The sequence below is a fragment of the Nelusetta ayraudi genome, unplaced genomic scaffold (genome assembly GCF_046127955.1).
Source record: "Nelusetta ayraudi isolate G7.1 ecotype Tasmania unplaced genomic scaffold, CSIRO-AGI_Nayr_v1 ptg000106l, whole genome shotgun sequence".
NCBI classification, from domain to species: Eukaryota; Metazoa; Chordata; class Actinopteri; order Tetraodontiformes; family Monacanthidae; genus Nelusetta; species Nelusetta ayraudi.
Genome location: NW_027466156.1, coordinates 958072 through 982240, shown reverse-complemented (window position 1 = coordinate 982240; position 24169 = coordinate 958072). Strand labels below are relative to the sequence as shown.

At 48.4% G+C, this 24169-nt stretch overlaps 1 protein-coding gene and 1 long non-coding RNA gene across 2 annotated transcripts; one reads left to right on the top strand and one right to left on the bottom strand.

The window, feature by feature from the left end:
• Window positions 1-1816: 1816 nt before the first annotated feature.
• Window positions 1817-20435, top strand: LOC142903091 (sodium/potassium-transporting ATPase subunit alpha-1). Its single transcript, XM_076048537.1, has 23 exons — window positions 1817-2116; window positions 8989-9102; window positions 9525-9584; window positions 10581-10682; window positions 10790-10891; window positions 10982-11095; window positions 11490-11624; window positions 12695-12812; window positions 12897-13165; window positions 13609-13917; window positions 15418-15552; window positions 15667-15862; window positions 15933-16108; window positions 16433-16569; window positions 16707-16857; window positions 17495-17663; window positions 17747-17901; window positions 17979-18102; window positions 18959-19104; window positions 19195-19325; window positions 19417-19518; window positions 19813-19904; window positions 20053-20435. The coding sequence occupies exons 1-23, from the start codon at window positions 2105-2107 to the stop codon at window positions 20079-20081; spliced, it is 3078 nt and encodes a 1025-aa protein (XP_075904652.1). The 5' UTR covers window positions 1817-2104; the 3' UTR covers window positions 20082-20435.
• LOC142903096 (uncharacterized) lies at window positions 20107-20714 on the bottom strand. The gene is made up of 2 exons (XR_012929190.1): window positions 20559-20714; window positions 20107-20501 (listed from the first exon to the last, which is right to left on the bottom strand). It is a non-coding gene; the product is annotated as an uncharacterized LOC142903096 (long non-coding RNA).
• Between the last annotated feature and the right edge of the window lie 3455 nt (window positions 20715-24169).

The window sequence follows — 24169 nt, the reverse complement described above, 5'->3', positions numbered from 1 at the left end:
GGCAGACGTTTGCATGCCTTCATCCAGGCTTCGCAGGCAGGCTGGGCCCCCTGAACATGCCTGTTGCCATGGCAACCCCCTTCCAGCCTCCCCATTCCCTCCCTCCTTCTATTTCCCCCCTTCTTCTTCATCTTCTTCCTCTCTCCGACGTCTAAATAAAATCGGGGCTATTTTTAGCGCAGCTCGCGATTGCGTGCATTTGCATGCGGCTCGTCAAAACAAAAATACAGCACATGCCATGAACACACTGATCGTGATGTATCATGCGCGCGCAGACACACACACACACACACACACACACACACACACATGCATGCTGTGTGTCCATCTGTCAATTAAGCCCACTTTGGCTCAGACCGTTTATTTTGGAATTTTCTTTTTTTGCTTCCTCTAACTGCTAAACAAGCACCTGATCGACACACAAAGGCGGCGTCAGGTCTTTTGTGAGAGTTTTTTTCTTCTTCTTTTTCTTACCCCCCACCACCACCACCCCTTCACCCCACTCTTGTGTTTGATCAGTCTCAGGTTTATCTTGTCAGTTGATGCAGAGTGGTGGCCCATCTGATAACGCCTGTCTGAACACACACAGACACAGACACACACACACACACAGATATAGAGGCAGACAGGCAGCGAGTTAGCGCTGACGGTGACGGCCTCAGCGTGGTCCACTTCACGGTTCAAGAAGGGCCACTTTCACGGGCGAACGGCTCGGCTGGAGGATGTATTAGAATATCTAATCGAGGGTTTTGATGTGTGTGTGTGTGTGTGTATGTGCGTGCGTGTGCATAGCAACAAGTAGCTGGTTTCAGCTTCACATCCCGGGATGAAAGACTGAATCTCTCCTTTTGCGCGGAGGGATGAAAGGAGATTTCAAAAAAAAAAAAAAAAAAAGCTCATGCAACACATGCAAATTGGGCTGTGGCGGCAGCGGCGGCGCTCGGCCCAGTGGCGTTGAAGTTTCAACCCCAAGATGAGAGTTCAGAGCAGGTCGTGCACGGCAGGGAGATGTCCTGCTGGAAAACACAGTCAGATTCCGTGTCAAAGTGGTGGGAAGGCAAAAGGTGTCTGCAAAGTCAGCGCTGTGTGTGTGTGAGTAAGAGAGAGGGAGAAATATTTTGTGTGTTTCGGACACATGCATGTCACACATTAAACATCTGACTGGGGCAGGAAAAAAACAACCAAACCAAACCTGGGTTGAGTCATGGAGGGAGAGACACAGCCAGCCAGGCAGATTTGGGACGTTGGTTAATGTTAAGCTAAGTTCAGGGATCAGCTTTTTAACCAAAACTTTTCAATGCATATACATCTTATTATAATTCACACTGAGACTGAGTTGGATCAAAAAAGGAGAACGAAAAACCACATTTCCCATCGTTCCTGTTGAGATTCCACGACATGTCAGCTCTTGGGGTGAGTGAAAATTCATTTTTGTGTGTTATTAACTATACAAATATGTTGTTTTTTCCCTATCTGTGACTGTTGTTTCGCCGTACCGTAAAAACTGTGGCGTGCTAAGCTACCTTAGCGTGCTATAAATAACCCTGTTTTTTAATATCCACGTATGTATGAAAGATGTGAGCAGCGTGCGTGCGTGCGTGTGTGTGTGTGTGTGTGTTGCACAGGAGGGGGGGAGAAGGAGGAGTGGGGAGCGAGGAAGAAAAGAAAGGAAGAAGAAGAAGAAGAAGAAGTAGAACGCCTAATAATGGTGGAGGCCACGCCCCCGTCCGTGGCGTTGCCATGGCGAGCGGCATGACGTCACAATGGACTGAACGCTTCGTATAAAAGGGCGGGTGGTCGGCGGCGGTGGCTCGCGAGCTCGTATGCGCGTCGTCGAGGGGTGACACGTGTTGTTGGGGGGAGCGAAGAAGAAAAAGAAGAGAGACAAAAAATTCCAGACAATTTTCTGTCTTTTTTTCCCCAAACACAGCGACGGTCACATTGGGGAGTTTTTAATCCATTTTAACGCCTCTTCCGATATATATTTTGCGTTTTAAACTTAATTTTACTGCAGATTTTTTATTAGACGGTGGAATTTTCGCGCATCCTATTTTGTTTTATTATTACTACTTGAAGTGGGAGGAAGGACTCGGCAGCAGCAGCCATGGGAAGAGGAGTGAGTATGGGTTAAAAGTTTGTGACTTTGTCGTTACATTTATTTGGGTTTGTTTTTCTGTTTCATTTTGTTCCTCTCCCGTGAAAGTAAGTTCGCCATTCAAACAAGTGTTTTGTGTATTTTTTGTGTGTCTGAATCGATGTTGACGTTGCGGCCGCAGAAAAAAGGAGGAAGAGGAGAATCTGGTGTCGAGATGAATGACTCCTCTTTCCTCGCGAAATGAAATGAAATGAAATACCACCGAGTGAAAAAGGGCTCTCCCAACCCCGAAAAATAGTAGTTTATTTCTCCCCAGCGACATTCCCCACCACCGCAGCTATTTCCTTAGAACGCGTTCCCATCCCTCCCTCGCTAAGATGCCTTTAAACTTGCTTCGGGTTCCGGTTACATAACGGGATGTTCTCAAAATAAATAAATAAATAAATAAACAAAAAAAAGCCCAGCTCGCGCAGAGCTGTCAAACTTTTGTGGCTAGCTAACGGTACTTAGCTAGCGAATCGCGAGACGACCACCGTCGTTCATTTGTTTGGTTTTTATTTTAGCCGCTTTGAGCTCGCGATTGACCGCGTGCCCGTGTGTTTTGAAGGGAAGGAGAGAGAGGGGGAGGGAGGGATATATATATATATATCACAACAACCCGTCATTGTTTGTCGACAAGTTTATGCGGCTTCATTTTTTTTTAAAAATTGTCATTATTATTATTTGTGAAAAAACCGAGTCATTTTGGCCCATTTTTTTTAAGCGCACCTGTTTGGCGTTTAACACGCATTTCACTCACGCAGTGTGCAAGGGTGGTGAATGAACGTAAATGCAGCTTTTCTTACATTTTATTTCTTGACGTATTTTTTGTTCATCTATTTGACTTTTTTGTAGCCCTAAACCTTTATTTGGCAAAAAATGAAGAGACTAAAGGTGGGAATAAACAGAAACAAGTCATTTGCTTTTCTTTTTTTTAATGTACCTGCTGCTGTTTGATCTCCACATTCCATTCTGCTGCTGCTGTTATTTAATTCAATATTTAGTATTTTCATTCTAAATGTTTTATATTCAATAGATATATAAATATGATTCTTTCTGTCTGTCTGCTGTCTACACCAATTCCCCCCCTGCTTGGTGCTCGTCACTCATTCCATCATATCTGTATCTCAGTCAATTCGTCATTCTGATCATTGTACTTGGGGGACTCGGGAATGAAATGGAAGCCCTGAAGCCCCAGCAGCCACTCCTCTCTCCTCTTCTCCTCCACTCCTCCTCTTGGGTGCGAGACATCAGTCGTCGCCACACCCTGCCATGCCGCCGCTGCCGCTGCTGCTGCGCAGCACAAACACTCATGAGGCATTCAGCCTGCAAGAGTAGGACAGTTGGATGTAGGATAGATGGAGGGATGCTGGTGGTGGAGATCTTTACTCCTCCTACTCCTCCTGCCCCTCCCGCTCCTGGAGGCTCATCCTGCAAAATCTGGCCCTCCTCTGTCAGTTTCCTCCTGACTGCGTCTGATGGAAACCTGTATCTCCTGCTTCTGTTTCGCTGCTGCTAGACTTTAGAGATGAGCGCCGCGACAAAGCCTCCCTGAGGAGAAGGTGGTGGAGGAGAAGATGCTTAGGCACGAGAACAGCCGGGAGAGCCGCGATCGTTCCTCTCGCTGCTCAGTCATTATGCCGCCTCCCTGTTTGCCCATCACATCGGTCGCACGGTGCAGTGAAACGCAGCAGGGAGCAGGAGTTGATACAGGAGGAGGAGGAGGAGGAGGAGGCGGCACCAGTTGCCGCATTGCCACCGTCGGGCAACTTGATTCCCAGAGATGACGTAATGGGAGGTGTGAAAACAATAGTCAACATCCTGAACGGCTTCTAAAGAGACGATCTGTCCAATTAAGGTGGCGTTTCTTATTTCTGCAGCAAATGTTCTTTCTTTTTCATTTCCCTCTCCTCATCTGGTTGCTGAAATAATGACTTAGAAAATCCAGACTTCGCCTACTAATATTGATAACCTTATAATTGTGTTACTTTCGTGCCTTTGCTATTAAAGGAGTCGACTCTGGAACCTGTGACTGAGTCGATTGTCCGTCAGTCCCAGAGACACTGAATCATCAGCAAAATGTAAAGTGAGACCGGCTTCAGCTGACACCTGCTTGCCGTTGTGTGGTGTAGAGTTGTGCAGTGCGTTGCATTGTGTTGTGTAGTGGTGGTTGGAGAGGGTTCAGAGCTGTTCCTCTGCCTCCTCCTCCTCCTTCAGGGTCTGAAGTGCCAGACTTGGACTTGGATGCTGCCCCGCTAACGGCCACAGATGGCAGCAGAATCACTGGGGACCTCCACCCCACCCCACCCCCCACCCCTCACCCTGGTGGCTTTCTATCCCAGCCAAAGAGAGAGAGAGAGAGAGAGAGAGGGAGAGAGAGAGGGAGGGAGGGAGGGGGTGAGCACCTTCACATCCATTCTTCACAGTCCGTTTCCCCCTTGTTCTCCCTGTTTGTACCTGTTCTCTCTCTCCCTCTGCAGGATTTAACATTCTTTCCGCTCGGCAGTCAGGGTGCGTTAACTGAGGGGCCCTGTGTCACCCTCCCTCCCCCTCACACTCTCTCCCATCTATGCTTCTCTCTCTCTCTTTTTCCGTGTTTCCCAGGCTGGAAAACCCTCCTCCTCCTCCTTCTCCTTCTTCTCCTCCTCATCTCCTGGCCGTCTGTTTGCCTAAGCAGCTTGAGCCGCGCGGTCTGTTTTCCCCCCCCGTGGCAGCTCTTTGAACTGCTCACCGTGAGCCTGTTGCTCCGCTCTGCTGCAAAAGCAAAGTGGAACACGTCGGCGCTTTTCAAAATAAAGCGCAGACGCTTCCTCCATGTCTGTGATGGGCGCAGGGCCATCAAACAAAACAGAACAAGAAAACAAAACCAGCCTCTCTCAGCGCTGCTGCGTTCAGAATAAGTTCCATATGCTGATAAGACCCATGTGACCATGCTAGAGAGAAGAGAATCCATCGCACTCGGGCCAGAACTTGATTCCCAAAGAGCCTTTGAATTGGCTGCTTCACCGGGGTTCTGAGTTGGAAGCGCAGCTTCTTCACACGCTTCCCCGCAGAGTGAATTTGATCTGCAGAGAGTTGAAGAGAAAAGCTTGTGTCCTGCAGCAGAAGACTGTAAACTGTAGCTGTGAACTTTCTCTGCGAACCTTCTGATCAGCTGTTGGACCACTAATTCCTCCAGTCAGTCAGTGTATAAACTGAAGGCAGAGTTTTTCTTTCATTTTGTGAACACAATAGATTGTCTTTATTCATCCCACATTGGGCAGATTTGCATATTTCCAGCAACAATGTATTGCAAAAGAGGGAAAACTGAACTTCCTGTTGCCAACCAAGTTGGTGTCTGTGGTGGCTGGAGGCCATTTCAGTCTCTGCAAAACAGAGCTGATGCTCCAAATGTTGCATGGGAACAGGGTTTTTTTTGTGGATTAAAATGCAAAAAATAAAAAAATCAGAAAACAATACCACAGTTCTCTCTCTGTCTCTCTCACTGAGTAAAAACCCACTCATGTTCTGTAGCCAACTAGAATCCTGATGGTCAGACAATCCCGCTGCTGCTGTTAGGACCTCAAACTCTTCATTCATCTCTCTCTCTCTCTCTCTCTGTCTCTGTCTCTGTCTCTGTCTCTCTCTCTCTCTCTCTCTCTGTCTCTCTCTCTCTCTCTCTCTCTCTCTCTCTCTCTCTCTCTCTCTCTCTCTATCACATTCCTGGGACTTTGCCCTGTTGCCAGCGGCTACGAAGTCCACACCTCCGCCTGCATGTATGTGTGAATGGACGCGATGGTGTGTGTGAGAGAGATGGCCCCTCCCCCTCCTCCACACCCCCCCCCCCCTCTCCCAGCAGCCCCTGCTCCTCTGGCTCTCTCGCTCCTCCAGGTTCACTGGGTTCCTAAAAGAGAGCGAATCGATTCACCCCGGATGAGGAGGGGAGGGTGGTGTGGGGGACGAGTGTGGGGGGGTGGTTGGTGGTCGCACTTAACACACTCGCCACGTCCTGCCAAACTCGCAAACCCCCCACCCCCTTTTTTTTTTCTTTGCCAGGCAGGACAAAATAACCAGTGAATGAATGAGAGGATGAATGAAAGCAGGGAAAGTCCGGAAGGTGGTGACGGCTTGGATCGGGAAAAGTTTTAAGCTCCGCCCATCCCACCCCCTCACCCCCTGCTTTTCAGCAGCGGAGGTCACCTGACACAGTGCTGGGAGTTTGTCACCGACTCTCGTGGCTGCCTTTTTGTTTTAGCAGAATTGTTTTTTTCTTCCTCCTCCAAACAAACCCCAGCGATTGTCCGTTTGCCAACACTGTGGGGGCGTGGCCTCGGCGCCACATAAAGTCGTCCGCATGGCTGCGCTCTGCTGAGCGGCGGTCACATGAGCACATTTCTGAGCCTTTTGTTTGTGTTTAGGATGCAGATTTTATCTGCGCTGGACAAAGAACTGTGTGTGTGTGTGTGTGTGTGTGTGTGTGTGTGTGTGTGTGTGTGTGTGTGTGTGTGTGTGTGTGTGTGTGTGTGTGTGTGTGTGTGTGTGTGTGTGTGTGTGTGTGTGTGTGTGTGTGTGTGTGTGTGTGTGTGTGTGTGTGTCAGAGGGACAGATTACACAGCAGTGTGTCAGCGCCGTTCCTGCCTCCGCGACTCCTCTTCACTTCTTTCACTTCATCTTCTTGTCGTTTACACTCGGTGGAGTCGTTGCGTCTCGTCGCCTAGCACCGCGTCGTAGCCACCACCTGCTAATCTCTGCTAGCTTTGCTTGGCGCTAGTTGACTGGCTCGGCCTTGTGATAGGTCAACAACTCCGACACGATCCAGTGGACCTGGCTCTTTAACTGGCCACTCTGCTGCTCCTTCTCATTGTGGATGCGTCCAGGAAAATGATTTATTTCTTCAGGAAGTGGCCTGATGGTGATATTTAGCGCTCACTTCTCTCCGTTTTCTGTTAAAGTGGAAAGCACGAGGCCCTTGTTGACCGCATCGCTCTTCCTTTTCGCTGAGAGGTTCAAATTTGTAGTTTCCCCCTCTGAATAAACCTTCTGCACCAAATTTCAGACAATCTTTGCAGAAAAATAATTTGTCAGTTGAGGATCTCTGCACTCGGCTCGTCCGCCTGGAACGCCTCAGCTGCTCGGCTCGACTTGTTGTTATTGTTCCTCTGGAACCCTGATGGGCCCCTGGGGGCCCCTCTGGGGGGCCGTGGGGCCGTGATAGGGCCGCGCTGATCCGGGACCAGCCGCAGTGTTTTCCCAGCTTGGCCGGCCGGTTGGGAGGCTGCGGCTACAATAACAACATGTGCTCCTCTGGCTCCCTGGGAAACTTTGGGGGGAGGACAAAAAGAAGGCAGCGGCGGCGTTCCCCGGCATATTTCCATGACGGGCTCTTCCATCGGGGGCAGGACGTCCATATTTGGTTACGGCCCAGCCCCCGCAAGTCGGCCCTTTGCTTGCACGCAGACAAGCGGCCTATTGGCAGACAGACGGCTGAGCCGAGCTAACACCTGTTAGCCTCCAAGCTGCTGAATCATTGATGAGCCCTAACTGCTAATCGATGTTTGCTTCAAGCGTTGAGCTCCTCCAGTTTCCAGCCTGTTGCTGAAAGAGGCTCCACTTTCCCCCCTCGCTCCTCTTCAATCTCAGTCAACACACATGCGCACACACACATCTTCCCCACACCTTTGGTTCTGCTGGTGCTGCTTCCTGTCCAGTAGGACATCTCCACCACAGGTTTGCAACCGAATGTGTCCGATCAAATAGGAACAAGTACTTCAAAACTAGTTTTCCATGGATTGCTGCAGTTGTATTGTGAACCTGGTGATGTCAGCAGCTCACCTGGTGCGACCTGCTGCTTCTCTCTGACACACTGACAGCGGCTGAATGGTCCAATCAGACAGCCTCTCTCTCTCGCTCCCTCTCAGGTGTCACTTCAGCCAACCGCCGTCTGGCTGTCTTGACTTTTTGTTGCTCCGTCACCTTCGTCGGCTGCTGATAAAGGAGACGAGGCGAGACCAACTGTCAAGTGAGGAGAAAGAGAAGGAGAGAGAGAGGAGACAGAGAGAGAGACACTATCCTGAGACTCTTCCTGGGCTGAACCTGGAGCTTCCGTCTCTTCTAATTGAACCCAAGTCGTCCTGAAGTGACAGAAACCCTTCGTTCTGAGACCTTCTGCTCTTCCTGCTCGTCTGTCTTCTGTCATTGAGTCCCAGCAGCAGGACTCTGGTCGCTGCTTTTTGTTTGTTTTAAGTGCAGGCGTATTTTTGAGTCACTCTCACACGGTGATGGTCCTTGTTTTTTTTTTTTGTGTGTGTGTGTGTGTGTTTTTCTGAAGATGCGCTCTGACAAAAGGTCCTCTGCTACTTTGAGTCATCAGTCACGGACTCTTTGGTGCTGTCACATCCACTAGTTCTGCCTGACCCCCCCCACTCTTGCTCGCCCCCCCCAACCCCCCCTTGGAATTCCCAAAATAAAACATCCAGTCACGCACAAGCTAATGAAGGAATTTCTCTTCCTGCCGTTGAACTTCCTCCCTCCCCCCAAAACTCACAGAGCAAAACGAGCTGGTTTGTAAAAACATCAGTGTTGCACTTCTTAGTGTAGAAGTTAATTTGACCTTTTCTGTTATCAATGCTTTCACCCATGATATTATGTATAAGGCAATAAGGTTTTTTAAATACCTTAAAGGTGCAATATGTAAAATTTGGCTTGATTTATGATCTTTATGTTGGCAAAAGCTTAGCACGCCTAGAAATACATTAATAAAAGTGAATATTTGCAGTCCAGTAAAAGTCATTTGGTTTTCCTTTAAGCACAGTTTTGACGCACCTTCTTTCCAGTGTCCAGACGCTCAGTTGTGTCATTGTTGTCGTCGTCTGCAGGAAGGACGTGAGCAGTATGAGCTGGCCGCCACCTCGGAGCAGGGCGGCAAGAAGAAGGGCAAGGGCAAGAAGAAGGAGAAGGACATGGACGAGCTGAAGAAGGAGGTGGACATGGTGAGTTGGCGAGAGGAGCCGCACAGGTTAGCCCGCTGTTTTACAGCCAACCTCGGATAAAACTGAGGCCTCCTTGTTGGAGCCTCTTTGTGGTTTGGAAGGTGGCAGACAGACAGAGGGGAGGCTGGGGAAATGGATCGCTACCCTTTGTGACATCACCGAGGGCCGACGTCTGGATGATATCTGCAGTGTTTGAATGAAATTCGGCCGCAGTGGCGTCAAGTAAATGATAGATTTCTTTTTTCCCCTTCCCGTCCCTCCTCCACTGTCAGAGCGCCACTCTGTTGCTCCTCTTTATTTTCTTTTTTTCTTAATAAAAGGTCATCACACAATGCTCTGTAAATGTCAGCTATTTTTTGGACACACACACACACACACATGCACGCTAACCTCCCTGTCTTCCCTGCGTGTGTCACCGGCAGGACGACCACAAGTTGACCCTCGACGAGCTGAACCGCAAGTACGGCACCGACCTCAACAACGTGAGTGTGACCACCTTCACTTTCTCAAACTTCTTCATCTCGCCGGTACCTTTATTTCTTGAGGAGTGCCGAAGGGGGAGGAGCCAGTGAGGATCAGCCCCCTCCCTCCCCCCTCTCTCAGGGCTGTGCTGAACAAAGGCAGAGGTTGGGGGGGCGTCTTCATTGCTTTTTGATTTGTGACACGCAGCATTATTTCCTGGCTAAAGGTCTGCAGGAGCCTCCGGGGAAATCGTCCACCGCCTCCCGACTCACAGAGCCGGCCCCCTCCTCAATAAATCAGTGTGTCGCCATGAATAATGCAGGAAGTCGCCGAGCCACATGGCAGCAAATCCGTCCCCGTTTAGTATTTATTTGATTTTTTTTGTTTTCATTTCTTTATGTCCCTATTTATTTCTGCAAAAAGCACGCCTTGGAGTCACGCTCCACCTCTAGAGGGCGCCTGTCGTTTATCACTGTTGGCTTTTTCTCCCTTTCGGGGTTACTTAATTGTTGACGCAGAGTTTCGTTTTCACCACCGTTGTGCTAAGCTAAGCTACATTATGCAACAGCTGTCTTTACTCTCTCTCTCTCTCTCGTAATTATCGTTGCATCCTCGGGTTTGTGCTGCGCGGATCAAGCAGCATGGCTAATCAGCGCCTCCTCACTGGAGGTCTGCAGGCGCCTCTGCAATAATTTATTAGCCGCCACAAGCCCCGCCCACCTCCTCCTCCTCCTCGATCTGACCTGATTTCCTGTGCAAACCCGTTTCCCTCGTCTCATCTCCTCCTTATCTCTCATTGGCTGAGCTCCTTCACCTCCTCCTCTCCTCTCCATCTTCTTCTGCTTCCTCCTACCTGTTTTTTTTTTCCTTCCTCCCTCCTCCTCCTCCTCCTCCGTGTTGATGCTGTGTTGCTAAGCGACCAGCAGCCCCGACTGGGAGCTGGAACGTGGGTCGGTAGGTGTTTTTTTTACTCTGATGTTTTTTTCCTTTCTCCCCTCTCCCCACCCCCCGCTCAGGGTTTGACCGGCGGGAAGGCCGCCGAGATCCTGGCCCGGGACGGCCCCAACGCTCTGACTCCGCCCCCCACCACACCCGAGTGGGTCAAGTTCTGCAAGCAGGTATCGGCAGCTCGCGCTGCTCCACGGGCTTTTGAACAGACTGGTAGGCTTCTGGTTCCTGATTGGCCAAGCCCTAACAGTCCCGCCTCCCCTCCCCCTGTCTGCAGATGTTTGGTGGTTTCTCCATGCTGCTGTGGACCGGCGCCATCCTCTGCTTTCTGGCCTACGGCATCCAGGCGGCCATGGAGGACGAGCCCGCCAACGACAATGTAAGAAGAGTCGCCGAGGTCGCTTTTTCAAGGAGGTGAAAATCGAGGCCGTGTCCCCCCCCTTGAGTGACGCCTCCCTGCTTTCCACAGCTGTACCTGGGCGTGGTGCTGTCGGCCGTGGTCATCATCACCGGCTGCTTCTCCTACTACCAAGAGGCCAAGAGCTCCAAGATCATGGACTCCTTCAAGAACCTGGTCCCACAGGTGCGTTTCAGTTCCGACGATCGGAGGCAAAAGCTGCACCAAGTGAATGAGATTTGTGGAAAAGCAGGAGTTTGTTGTTTAAAAATAACACAAGGAATTCTGTTTGGTTTAATGTTTGTATCGTGGGAGGAACCAAAGTTGTGAACAAAAGATGAAATTAATAGCCGATGAAAAGGTGACACTGACAAAATATTAAACCAAGTATGAGTTAGTGCGCCACCAAAGTTATTGTGAGTGTTGAACTAATTCAAATAAAAAAACATTTCATTTCCTTATCAAAAAACAGAAAAACAAGTACATCATTGATTCTTTTACCTCCAAATAAAAACTGTCTCCAACCAAAAACGAGTCTTTTTTTGAACCCCTCGTTGTCCCGTCTCCGCCTTCCCTTCAGCAAGCCCTGGTGGTCCGCGACGGCGAGAAGAAGCACATCAACGCAGAGGAAGTGGTGGTGGGCGACCTGGTGGAGGTGAAGGGCGGTGACCGCATCCCCGCCGACCTCCGGATCATCTCGGCTCACGGCTGCAAGGTGGGCGTGTCCCCATTGGTTCCGTTAGCGTGACACTGGACACTGGCCCACTTTGGACCACTTGACTGTGTCAAACGTTCCTCTGACTGGAGCACTGTGTTCGCATCATTACCTGTCTGCTGCAGCCGCAGCTCCAGTCTGGAAACAAAGCCATCAGTGTGACCCAAATCTGTCAGTGACGCTGCACTTACGCCTCCAAGGAGGGTTTTTAGTTTTTTATTCTTTTATTCTGTTCATTTCAAAGCGACCAGAATGATATTATACGTACAACATGGCAAACAAATCCACAGGGCGCCGCTGATAACAGACCATGTCCGGACGGAAGGAGGAGAACTTCAATTTGCATCATCCTCCTCCTCTCTTATACAATTCACACACTTCTTTTCTAAACTTCCTTTTAAACTGATTAACACTTGTGGAAAACCACTGCTGTGGATGTAGAGGTTCAACTGAGTAGTTGAACCTCTACATCCACAGCAGTGGTTTCCACGGGTGGAGTCTCGAGACCCACATTTTTTTTTCCTTTTCATGAAGTGGCGAACCAAATCTATTCCACAAAAATAAAAACTATAGCCCACTATCTATCATTTCTAGGAAATAAATATTTATAAATATACATATTAAAATTATTGAAGTGAATTGTTTGTCCTGCAAAATAAGCGTGTAAATAAATAAGCACAATAATGTGTGTGTGTGTGTGTGTGTGTGTGTGTGTGTGTGTGTGTGTGTGTGTGTGTGTGTGTGTGTGTGTGTGTGTGTGTGTGTGTGTGTGTGTGTGTGTGTGTGTGTGTGTGTGTGTGTGTGTGTGTGTGTGTCAAAAACCTCTGCAACCAATAGTGGGTTGAGAAACACTGACATAAACCATTACACTGCCTCTAACAGAGGTAGACATACTTTTGAGACTCAGTCTTACACTTTGTTGTAGTAATTTGAGTTTCCCTCTTAGATAGTTTTATATACTGTGTGTATATAGATCCCTTTTTTTACTATATAATTTGTTTTGTTTTTTTAATTCGTTCCCTGACGACCATCTTCATACTTTTCCTCTCTTGCTGTCCCTCCCCACTCAGGTGGACAACTCCTCTCTGACCGGAGAATCAGAGCCTCAGACCCGCACCCCTGACTTCTCCAATGAGAACCCGCTGGAGACCCGGAACATCGCTTTCTTCTCCACCAACTGCGTCGAAGGTACGATGGGAGGTGACTGGTGAAATATTTGTCCAGTCAGGAATGTTTTTCCTCAACTTTTCTTCAACAAAATTTTATCTGCAGGAACGGCCCGAGGAATCGTCATCAGCACCGGCGACCGCACCGTCATGGGCCGCATTGCCACGCTGGCCTCGGGTCTGGAGGTGGGCCGCACCCCCATCTCCATCGAGATCGAGCACTTCATCCACATCATCACAGGCGTGGCCGTCTTCCTGGGTGTCTCCTTCTTCGTCCTCTCTCTCATCCTGGGCTACACCTGGCTGGAGGCCGTCATCTTCCTCATCGGTATCATCGTGGCCAACGTGCCTGAAGGTCTCCTGGCCACTGTCACTGTGAGTTCCTCTGGGGAGGTGGGGGGGGGGGGACTTTCTGACTGGTGGGGCCACAATGGGTTCTAAAATGTGACAGAGGGGTTGAAGCAGGAGCAGATGGATGGAGTGTTTTGGTGACCCACCTCATAGGAGGATAGAAAATGTATCATTGGATATGTAGAAAACGTGCTTTAATGTCAATTGAAAATGAACCAAAGCAAAGTTCCAACAAAATCAGTGTCTTTGAAGCACCACAGTGTTTAGCTCTTTATTGTAATGACTCTTAAAACACTGAAAATTGGATGATCTACAGCTATTTTATCACTTACTTACTATTAATATAATTTCTTCAAGTTCAGCAGGCCGGATTAAAAAGCTCATTGGGCCGCATATGGCTCCCGAGCCATAGTTCGCCAATGCCTGGGTCTAGAACGTCGTCACGGACTCTGGTCTGCTTCCTCCAGGTGTGTCTGACTCTGACGGCCAAGCGCATGGCCAAGAAGAACTGCCTGGTGAAGAACCTGGAGGCCGTGGAGACCCTGGGCTCCACCTCCACCATCTGCTCCGACAAGACTGGTACACTCACCCAGAACAGGATGACGGTGGCCCACATGTGGTTCGACAACCAGATCCACGAGGCCGACACCACAGAGAACCAGAGCGGCACCTCCTTCGACCGCAGCTCGGCCACCTGGGGGGCCCTGGCCAGGATCGCCGGCCTCTGCAACCGCGCCGTCTTCCTGGCCGAGCAGAGCAGCTTGCCCATCCTGAAGGTGGGTCCCAGATAACACTAGGTCAGTGCTTCTCAACTGGTGGAGTCTCGGGACACACATTTTTTCCGTATTGTGAAATCGTGGCCCAAATTTATACCACAAAATAAAAACGCGAGCCCGCTTTCTTCATGTCTAGTAAATAAATCATCAACCTATTAAAGTAATGGCCTAAGTCATTTTTTTCAAGTTTTTGGGAAAACCCAAAAAGAGATGGTCAGCATTGTCAAGAGATGATTTAAGCCAAAAACTAATTTCTGTCAAAAAATGACTTAAAAGAAATTACGATATCTTTTAAAAACCCCAACGAAACTGCACCACAAAGCCGTGGCCCAATCAATACAGCTCTGCGACCCACTTTTGGATCAGGACCCACCAGTTGAGAAACACTGCCCTATATCCTTGTTTTAGTGGCAGATACAAGAAGAAGAAAAAAACAGACGTTTGAAAGAGCCTTATTTGGGTTCAGTCCACCTGCACTGCCAACCCACTTCCCTCTCTGTTGAGCACTTTGAAAGTTGCTCCAAAAGTGCTGTTTTCCTTTTTTCATATCATCACACTTGAATCATATTTATTCACTTTATTTTAAGTCACTACTATCAAACACTGAAGGCTAAACTTGTGTTTGTCTTCAAGTGTGGTGTGTTGACCAGTGTTTCTCAGCTGGTGGGTCGCGACCCAGTAGTGGGTCACGGAGCTGTTTTGATTGGGCCGCAGCTTCATTGGCAGTTTATGCATTGTTTTTTATTTATTTATTTTGATTTTAAAATATTTATATTTATAGAGAGCAAATGTTTGCCATTTATTTTGCAGGACGCACAATTCAATTCAATAATTTCAATAATTTATTTACGACATATTTTAGTGGAATAAACCTCAGTCGCACCGTCATGATGAGGAGAGAAATGTGTGTCCTGAGACTCCGTCAGTGGAGAAGCGCTGGTGCAGACCCTCCCAGTTTCCTCCACCGTCCCCACTGGAGTACGCCTTGAAAACATTGGTGTGTGTGTGTGTGTGTGTGTGTGTGTGTGTGTGTGTGTGTGTGTGTGTGTGTGTGTGTGTGTGTGTGTGTGTGTGTGTGTGTGTGTGTGTGTGTGTCCGCCCGCCTTGGTTCTACGTGTCCTCAGAGTCCCGTCTCAAGTTTCTCTCCCCGCCACCCCCACCATAACAACTTGCACACACACTTTTACAATCCTGTTCCTCCGCCTGTGTGTGTGAATCACCTGTGAGCGTCTCGTCTCAGCCGATCCCCGGCCACTGTGTCTCACCGCTCGTTACTACAGCCGCCGCTACGCTGCTGCAGTGGGCGGAAGACAAACAGGCGTTGTGTGTTTGTCAAGGCGGCTAATTAGAACGGAACCATTGTTATTCTGGTGCCAGAGCTCCTCAGGACTGTGGCAAACGTGTTTAGGCTCCTGATGAGTTTATTTCTTGAGGTGGGCATAGTCATGTTGCTCAGGATCAACACTCTTACCTCTTTTCCTCCTCCTCTTCTTCTTCTAGAGGGACGTGGCTGGAGACGCCTCCGAGTCGGCGCTGCTGAAATGTATCGAGCTCTGCTGCGGATCAGTGCAGGAAATGAGGGATAAAAGCGCCAAGATAGCCGAGATTCCCTTCAACTCCACTAACAAGTACCAGGTGGGCGAAACACTTCTTCCTCCCACATCACTTTTTGATTCACATTGCGAGCGGAAAATGCAGAAATAAACCCTGAAAGTGACCCCATTTTTACTGCTCTGACCTCTTCGCCAGCTGTCCATTCACAAAAACGGCACACCTGAAGAAGAGTCCAAGCACCTGCTGGTGATGAAGGGGGCCCCCGAGAGGATCCTGGACCGCTGCTCCTCAATCATGATCCAGGGCAAGGAGCAGCCGCTGGATGACGAGATGAAGGACGCCTTCCAGAACGCCTACCTGGAGCTGGGAGGCCTGGGAGAGAGAGTGCTGGGTAAGGAGCGTCCAGATGGGGGAGGGGAAGGAGCCTAACGAACCCGTTGTTAAATGCCGCGTCTTCCCAGGTTTCTGCCACTTCAACCTGCCCGACGAGCAGTTCCCAGAGGACTTTGCCTTCGACACGGAAGAGGTGAACTTCCCCACCGAGAACCTCTGCTTCATTGGCCTCATGTCCATGATCGACCCTCCACGTGCCGCCGTGCCCGACGCCGTCGGCAAGTGCAGGAGCGCTGGAATCAAGGTGACCTGCGTCCGTCCATCCATCCAACTTCTCACAAATATTTTAGTTGCTTTTCCCCTTGATTTCTTTGCACTGATCAGCCAAAAAAAAACAACCCCTCTCTCCTAGTTCTGGAGATCAATAAAGTATATATATCAATCTATCAATCTCTATCAATATCGATCTATATATCTGTCTATCTATCTCTATCTATTTATCTCTATCTCTATCTCGATCCATCCGTCTCTATCTATCACCAATCTCTCTCTCTCTCTATCTATCTATCTATCTATCTATCTATCTATCTATCTATCTATCTAAATCTGTCTCTATCTCTTTACGTAGGTCATCATGGTCACCGGTGACCATCCAATCACGGCCAAGGCCATCGCCAAGGGCGTGGGCATCATCTCCGAGGGCAACGAGACCATCGAGGACATCGCCGCTCGCCTCAACATCCCCATCAACGAGGTCAACCCCAGGTAGTGGCCGTGGAGCCGAGCCCTGCGGGACGCAGCTGCAGTTTCCCGTCTGACCGTCTGACCGTCTGACTGTCTGACCGTCTGACTGTCTGACTGTCTGACTGTCTGGCTGACTGACTGTCCGTCCCCTCCTCCAGGGACGCCAAGGCCTGCGTGGTGCACGGTGGCGACCTCAAGGACCTGAGCGCCGAGCAGCTGGACGACATCCTCAAGTATCACACTGAGATCGTGTTTGCCAGGACCTCCCCGCAGCAGAAGCTGATCATCGTGGAGGGCTGCCAGCGCCAGGTGAGACTCCTCTTCCACTCCTCTTCCTCCCACATTCTTCTCCTCCTCTTCCTCCCTCCTTCTGCCTACCTGAAGCTGATTTCTGATGACATCGCCGGCAGATCGGTGAGGAAGACACCTGCTGAGCTGTGAACTTGGCAGCACATGAATATTCACCCAGTGCATGAGATGATTGAGGCCTGATTGGATGATAGATTTCTATTGATTTACTCTTTGGCTAGAATAATGGCGACAACAACAGTCTCTTGCATGCTTCCATTAAAGCTTTTATTATTTTGTACTTCTATTGTCCTACCTTAAATGAGCAGGTAATGAAAACCGTTGGTCTCTCTCCTCACAGGGGAATTTCCTCCTTCAATTGATATTAATTCCCATATCTGTCTCTCCTCTGCCGTCTTTTTGGTTGGGCTGTCAAGTCAATGAGTGAATTACCCTCAAACCTTTTAGCAACCAAAGACGACGTTTTCTTTCACTCGGCAGGAAATTATTCTTCGACACTTTGTAATTGCATCAGATAGAAATGTCACTCAGCCGCAGCAGCAAAGGGGAAAAGCGCCCCTGCCAGCTTTATTGTCTCCTCCATTGTCTAATTACCACATCGATTTAAAGTTAATGGTGACTTTCCGTCTCCGCGTAGGGTGCCATCGTGGCCGTGACGGGCGATGGTGTCAACGACTCCCCAGCCCTGAAGAAGGCCGACATCGGCGTGGCCATGGGCATCGCCGGCTCCGACGTGTCCAAGCAGGCGGCTGACATGATCCTGCTGGACGACAACTTTGCCTCCATTGTCACCGGAGTGGAAGAAGGTGAACAACAGGGTCCAGAATTGGATTGCAGAATGTTGGAGGAGGACTCGAACGGTAAACTCGCAAACTTCCTTTTCCGACAGGTCGCCTGATCTTCGACAACTTGAAGAAGTCCATCGCCTACACTCTGACCAGCAACATCCCCGAGATCACCCCCTTCCTCCTCTTCATCATCGCCAACATCCCTCTGCCCCTGGGGACCGTCACCATCCTCTGCATTGACCTGGGAACTGACATGGTGAGAAGCTGAGGAGCTAGAATTGAGGGGGGGGGGTCCATGGCCTTCGCGGTGGTCTAATGAACGATGGTCCTCAGGTCCCGGCCATCTCCCTGGCCTACGAGGCAGCCGAGAGCGACATCATGAAGAGGCAGCCCAGGAACCCCAAGACAGACAAGCTGGTGAACGAGAGGCTCATCAGCATCGCCTACGGACAGATCGGTGAGTGATCACAGGGAGCCACCAATGGCCACAAGTAGTCGGCTCAGTGTCGCAGATAAGTGGAAGAGAGGCACGCACCCGAAATAGGCCCCCGCTGATAGCAGTGGACCGCACCGAGTCCCCCTGTCTGTCGGTCTGCTCTCTGGGTGTCCCCGCCTTTGGTAAGGAAGCCAGGAATAGGCCCCACCTCGTGAAGGCTTTGAATCAGTGGTTCTCCACTTTTAAGAACCACATTTATTTTCCTGATCATGAAGTTGCAACCCAACATTATACCACAAAAATAAAAACGCTAGGCCCACTATCTATCATGTCAAGGAAATAAACATTTTCTCATAACTGCATTTCTCGTCAATATTTTGTGGTTTTAAAATCTCTGTTTTGCTAATTTTCCCAATATGGGATAAATAAAGACATTCTTATCCTATTATTTTTATCCATGTCTATTAAAAAAAAAAAGGGAGACTGTCCACGAAGTTGCGACCCAATCGAAACAGTGCAACGACCCACGTTTGGGTCCCGACCCACCAGTTTAGAAATGCTGCTTTAATCCTTTATCTGTTGAATTGTGCCCCTGATTTCAGAAGACGAGCCAGTCTTGTTTATGTTTTTTATCTCCTTAAAAGGACTGACTGAGGGGGTGGAGTGAGGGGGGGGGGGGTTGTTGGTTCTCCCTCGCTCATTTGTCTCCTCCAGACGGCTGCTGAGCCGCAGTCTGAATTATTTATCGATTGCCGCTTGAATTCGGGCTTGTGAACAGCGGCTCTAATCCGTCAGTGTTACCCCCAACACCCCCACCCCCAGTGGCTGGAGTGGGTTCGGGTCCGACTCACAGCTCCGCTCTCTCTCCCTCCTGCAGGTATGATCCAGGCTCTGGCCGGCTTCTTCACCTACTTCGTCATCCTGGCGGAGAACGGCTTCCTGCCCGGCACGCTGCTCAACATCCGAGTGTCTTGGGACAACAAGTACATCAACGACCTGGAGGACAGCTACGGCCAGCAGTGGGTCAGTAATGGGATGGGAGCAAGGATCCCCATAAAGTCGTTCTTCCTGATCGGCGCTAACACATTTTTCCTGCTTCCATCCGCCCTGCAGACCTACGAGCAGAGGAAGATCGTGGAGTTCACCTGCCACACAGCCTTCTTCGTCAGCATCGTCATCGTCCAGTGGGCTGACCTTATCATCTGCAAGACCAGGAGGAACTCTGTCTTCCAGCAGGGCATGAAGTGAGTGCCGAGGCACCGTGTGGAATTCCTGTTTGAGTTCTTGTCAGACGTCCTAATGGACCGTGGACGCGTGCGTGTGTGTTTGTTCCAGGAACAAGATCCTGATCTTTGGACTATTTGAGGAGACCGCCTTGGCCGCCTTCCTCTCCTACTGCCCTGGCATGGACGTGGCCCTCAGGATGTACCCTCTCAAGTAGGTCTGGGGGCAGGAACAACCCCACGACACACACACACACACGCACACACACACACACACACACCTCACGACCCACAATCCTAATTCAGTGATCAGTCTTCAAGTGTATTCATTTATTTATTTACTAAATCTTACGCAAAGCTTTTTTTAATTTTATTGTGCAATAAGACAATACAGTGACATAGACGGACGGAGAGTAAAAAAAAAAAACTTACTCGAAGCGATTTTGTCAAAATGGCTGTGACCACGTGTTCCCCCAGATTTGGTTTCTCACCCCATTTTCTTTTCTAGGCCCAACTGGTGGTTCTGCGCCTTCCCATACTCGCTGCTCATCTTCATCTACGACGAAATCCGTAAGCTGATCCTCAGACGCAGCCCAGGCGGTGAGTCCACAGTCCGCTCATGCTCTGTTTTTACTCTGCCTTTTCTGTTTGTCTTTCCCACCTTGGCTCAGTCCTGCAGCCCCGGGGTCTCTTTGAGTGCCTCCTTTTAAAACGTGACCCCTCTGTGTTTGTGTGTCATCTTCTCCAGGCTGGGTGGAGCGGGAGACCTACTACTAAAGACCCCCTCAGTCCAGTCAGCTCGCATCTTCTCCTCCACTCCCGTCTTTGCATGAATCATTGTCTTGCTGCTCGGAAATAAAAAAAAAAGATTTTAACCTCTGTGAAGAAGAAGAAGAAAAAAAATTGGAACCATGTTTTTATATTAGGGAATGCTTGATACTACTATTAGACAAATAATGAGAATGGAACGTGCTGATGGTGGTGTTGATAAATGATAATGCTAATAATGACGTAAACACTGAACATTGACATGACTATGCGTGCCTTGTTTCTGAAACAGGACCAATTTTATACATGTTTTTAACAGTTATAAACGTTCAATAAAAATGCGCTCGAGTCAGGTCCCACAAACAGATCCTGTGTGTTCATTATGATTATTAGTAATTGTTTGTGTGCTTCACTACGTATTTATCAGTACTACAACTTTGTTATTCTAAGTTAAGTTACTGACGATTTAAGTGACGTCTCTGTCACTTGTGTAGATTTGGCTCAAAGTGGCAGTGCTCTTGTGGTTTTACCTCGACATGAGACAACAAAACCTTTCAAAACCATTCACACACACAAACAAATCATTTAATCTGAAGGCAATTTCTGCTTGCATGGTAATTATTTTGTTGCAACAATGATGACACATGATGATTTTAGGAGGCTTTTTTATTCATCCACAAGGTCACAGTCTTGCAAATCCCAACTTTAATTTCTGCTTTCACTCATTGTTACAACCAACTGTGTTCACCGTGGAAGGCTCATAAAGTGCCAAAACTGTAGTCAAATGAGAGCAGTAACTTGTGCAGAATGTCTCTTCATACATATTGAATTAGATTGCCGTGACAGTTGGCAGCATGAAATTCACTTTGCTGCAAGCCATCCCGGAGGGTGAGGGAGAGAGAGGCATTATGAAGGGCAATAAAACTTGTGCAACTTTTAAGTGGATGCAGGGAGGAAGGCCTGATGATTTCTAACCTCACACGAACTCTGCAGCAGCAGCTCTGCGAGATGCTGAGGCCGCTGTGGGTGTTCTCTCACTTTCCCAGGAGGCACCAGGATGCCAATAATCCAATATCCATTACAGCTTGAGCTCGGAGCTTTTTACTTCTTTATTTTTTGCAGCACACACACCACAGTGTATGCGTCTCCGTCTTCCCACGCACCACTTGCCGATTCTCGACACACACACACAGCCCCGACATAAAAGTTGTAAACTCCCCTAAAAGTGTTAAAAAAACGCAGGTGTTTACAATTTTAGCCGCCTCAGAAAAATCTTATGGAAGATGGTGGCTAAAAAATAGACAAAATAAAACTAAAAATAATTAAATATTAAATAAAAACAAGATTTATGTCTAGAATAATATTGTCACTGATATTACAATAAAATATTTTCTTGCTAAATTTATAGTCGACGCAACAATGACGCTGCCGAAGACGAGCAAACTTCTGAAGTTCATCCTGAGGCAGCTGTTCGTTAGGTGGCGAAAAAGCATTCTGAAATTCCCTTGTGATTGTGTTGTCTTGGGCGCTTCCATGGAATCATTTGTGATTTGTTTTATTTTGTTCTTTAAATTGGGTGATAGTAGGCTAATGGAAACATGAAACTGAAAAATTATATTTGTCAATAGCCGTTAACAAGCTCCCAAGAAATGCTAATGCGTCAACTGCTTTCTATCTACACTATATTACCAAAAGTATTTGCTCACCTGCCTTGACTCACATATGAACTTAAGTGCCATCCCACTCCTAACCCATAGGGTTCAATATGATGTCGGCCCACCTTTTGCAGCTATTACAGCTTCAACTCTTCTGGGAAGGCTGTCCACAAGGTTGAGGAGTGTTTTTTATGAGTGGTGAGGTCACACACTGATGTTGGTCGGGAAGGCCTGGCTCTCAGTCTCCGCTCTAATTCATCCCAAAGGTGTTCTATCGGGTTCAGGTCAGGACTCTGTGCAGGCCAGTCAAGTTCATCCACACCAGACTCTGTCATCCATGTCTTTATGGACCTTCCTTTGTGCACTGGTGCACAGTCATGTTGGAAGAGGAAGGGGTCCGCTCCAAACTGTTCCCACAAGGTCGGGAGCATGGAATTGTCCAAAATGTTTTGGTATCCTGAAGCATTCAAAGTTCCTTTCACTGGAGCTAAGGGGCCAAGCCCGACTCCTGAAAAACAACCCCACACCATAATTCCTCCTACACCAAATTTCACACTTGGCACAATGCAGTCCGAAATGTACCGTTCTCCTGGCAACCTCCAAACCCAGACTCGTCCATCAGATTGCCAGGTGATTCAACATTCCAGAGAACGCGTCTCCACTGCTCTATAGTCCAGTGGCGGCGTGCTTTACACCACTGCATCCGGCGCTTCGCATTGCACTTGGTGATGTATGGCTTGGATGCAGCTGCTCTGCCATGGAAACCCATTCCATGAAGCTCTCTGCGTACTGTACTTGGGCTAATCTGAAGGCCACATGAAGTTTGGAGCTCTGCAGCAATTGACTGTGCAGAAAGCCGGCGACCTCTTAGCACTATGCGCCTGAGCATCCGCTGACCCCTCTCCGTCAGTTTACATGGCCTACCACTTTGTGGCTGAGTTGCTGTTGTTCCCAAACTCTTCCATTTTCTTATAATAAAGCTGACAGTAGACTGTGGAATACTTAGGAGCGAGGAAATTTCACGACTGGATTTGTTGCACAGGTGGCATCCTATGACAGTTCCACACTGGAAGTCACTGAGCTCCTGAGAGCGACCCATTCTTTCACAAATGTTTGTCAAAACAGTCTGCATGCCGAGGTGCTTGATTTTATACACATGTAGCCAGGCTAAGTGATTAGGACACCTGATTCTGATCATTTGGATGGGTGAGCAAATACTTTTGGTAATATAGTGTATCTATCTATCTATCTATCTATCTATCTATCTGTATGTATATATATCATACACACTTAGGGGTAGATCCTCAAATAAGGGCATGCAGCACTAAAATGAAAGATGCGGGTATCCACAAAGGTTTTTGCGCTAATGACATGCAGGCGCAAACATGCCCACAAATGCGGCACCTGAAACAGGTGCGAATGTTGCGGTCTGGCAACCTGAGAGCAGTTTGCACCAAAGGTTGTTGGTGAGTGCGTGTGTTTGACAGTGAAACTCTGCTAGGATAAACGCTCCTGTGCTCCTGGCATTACGATGCCTCCTCCGTCTACCAAGACTGCTGCCATAATGAAAGAAAGTCAAGACGCAAGACGCGTTAGTCACCAACACCTGAGGACCATTTGTATTTTCCATAGCCTATCTAAAATACTGCCATATATACTGTAGTCTATGCCTATCTATATATAAGATTTGGGGAGCTATATATATATCTCAGGCTTTTCAGAGAGGAAAGTTTCACTCAGAAGCCAGAAACACTTTGACAGACAGAAGCTGCTCCTGGTTCTGGCTGGCGGTGTCTCCGTCTGTCAAACTGCGTGCGGACACGAGCGCAAACTCTTTCTGGATCTGCCGCTGTTTGAATGAGGCATATTTGCATAGAAGGGGGTGTGTCCTTTTGCGCATAATGACTCATTTAAATACATTCAAATGAGTCTGGCGCAATCCTGCTACCTGCGCCTCGGCGCATTTCCCGCCCATTTTCACGTTTGCGTCCCCTCTGTGGATCGGAATCACCATTTTTGGCGCCGGGCAATCGCTTTGTGGATCTGGCCCTTAGTCGTTCAATGCTTTTGTCATTGGTTATGTTAAAATTATTCTATGTATACGTATATGTTTATCTACACATTTATATAATATTGGAGTGAATGGATGGTAAATATGGGGGCCATTTCTATGTACATGTACATTTCCAGTATTTTATGCTAGTATTTCAGTATGCAGTATTGTTTTAGTTTATATTTTATGGTCTTGAATTGGTTTAACTGCTAATGTTGTGACAAGGAACACTGTGAGAGATATGCTCAGGAAAAAATGCCACTCATACTATTTTTCTGGCTTCGCTTTATAGTTGTCCGTTGCCCTTGGCAATAAACTATGAGCGGCCCCAGATGCAAAAATGAACACGATCCATGACTTAATTAATTCTACTCTGATTAATAATTTTC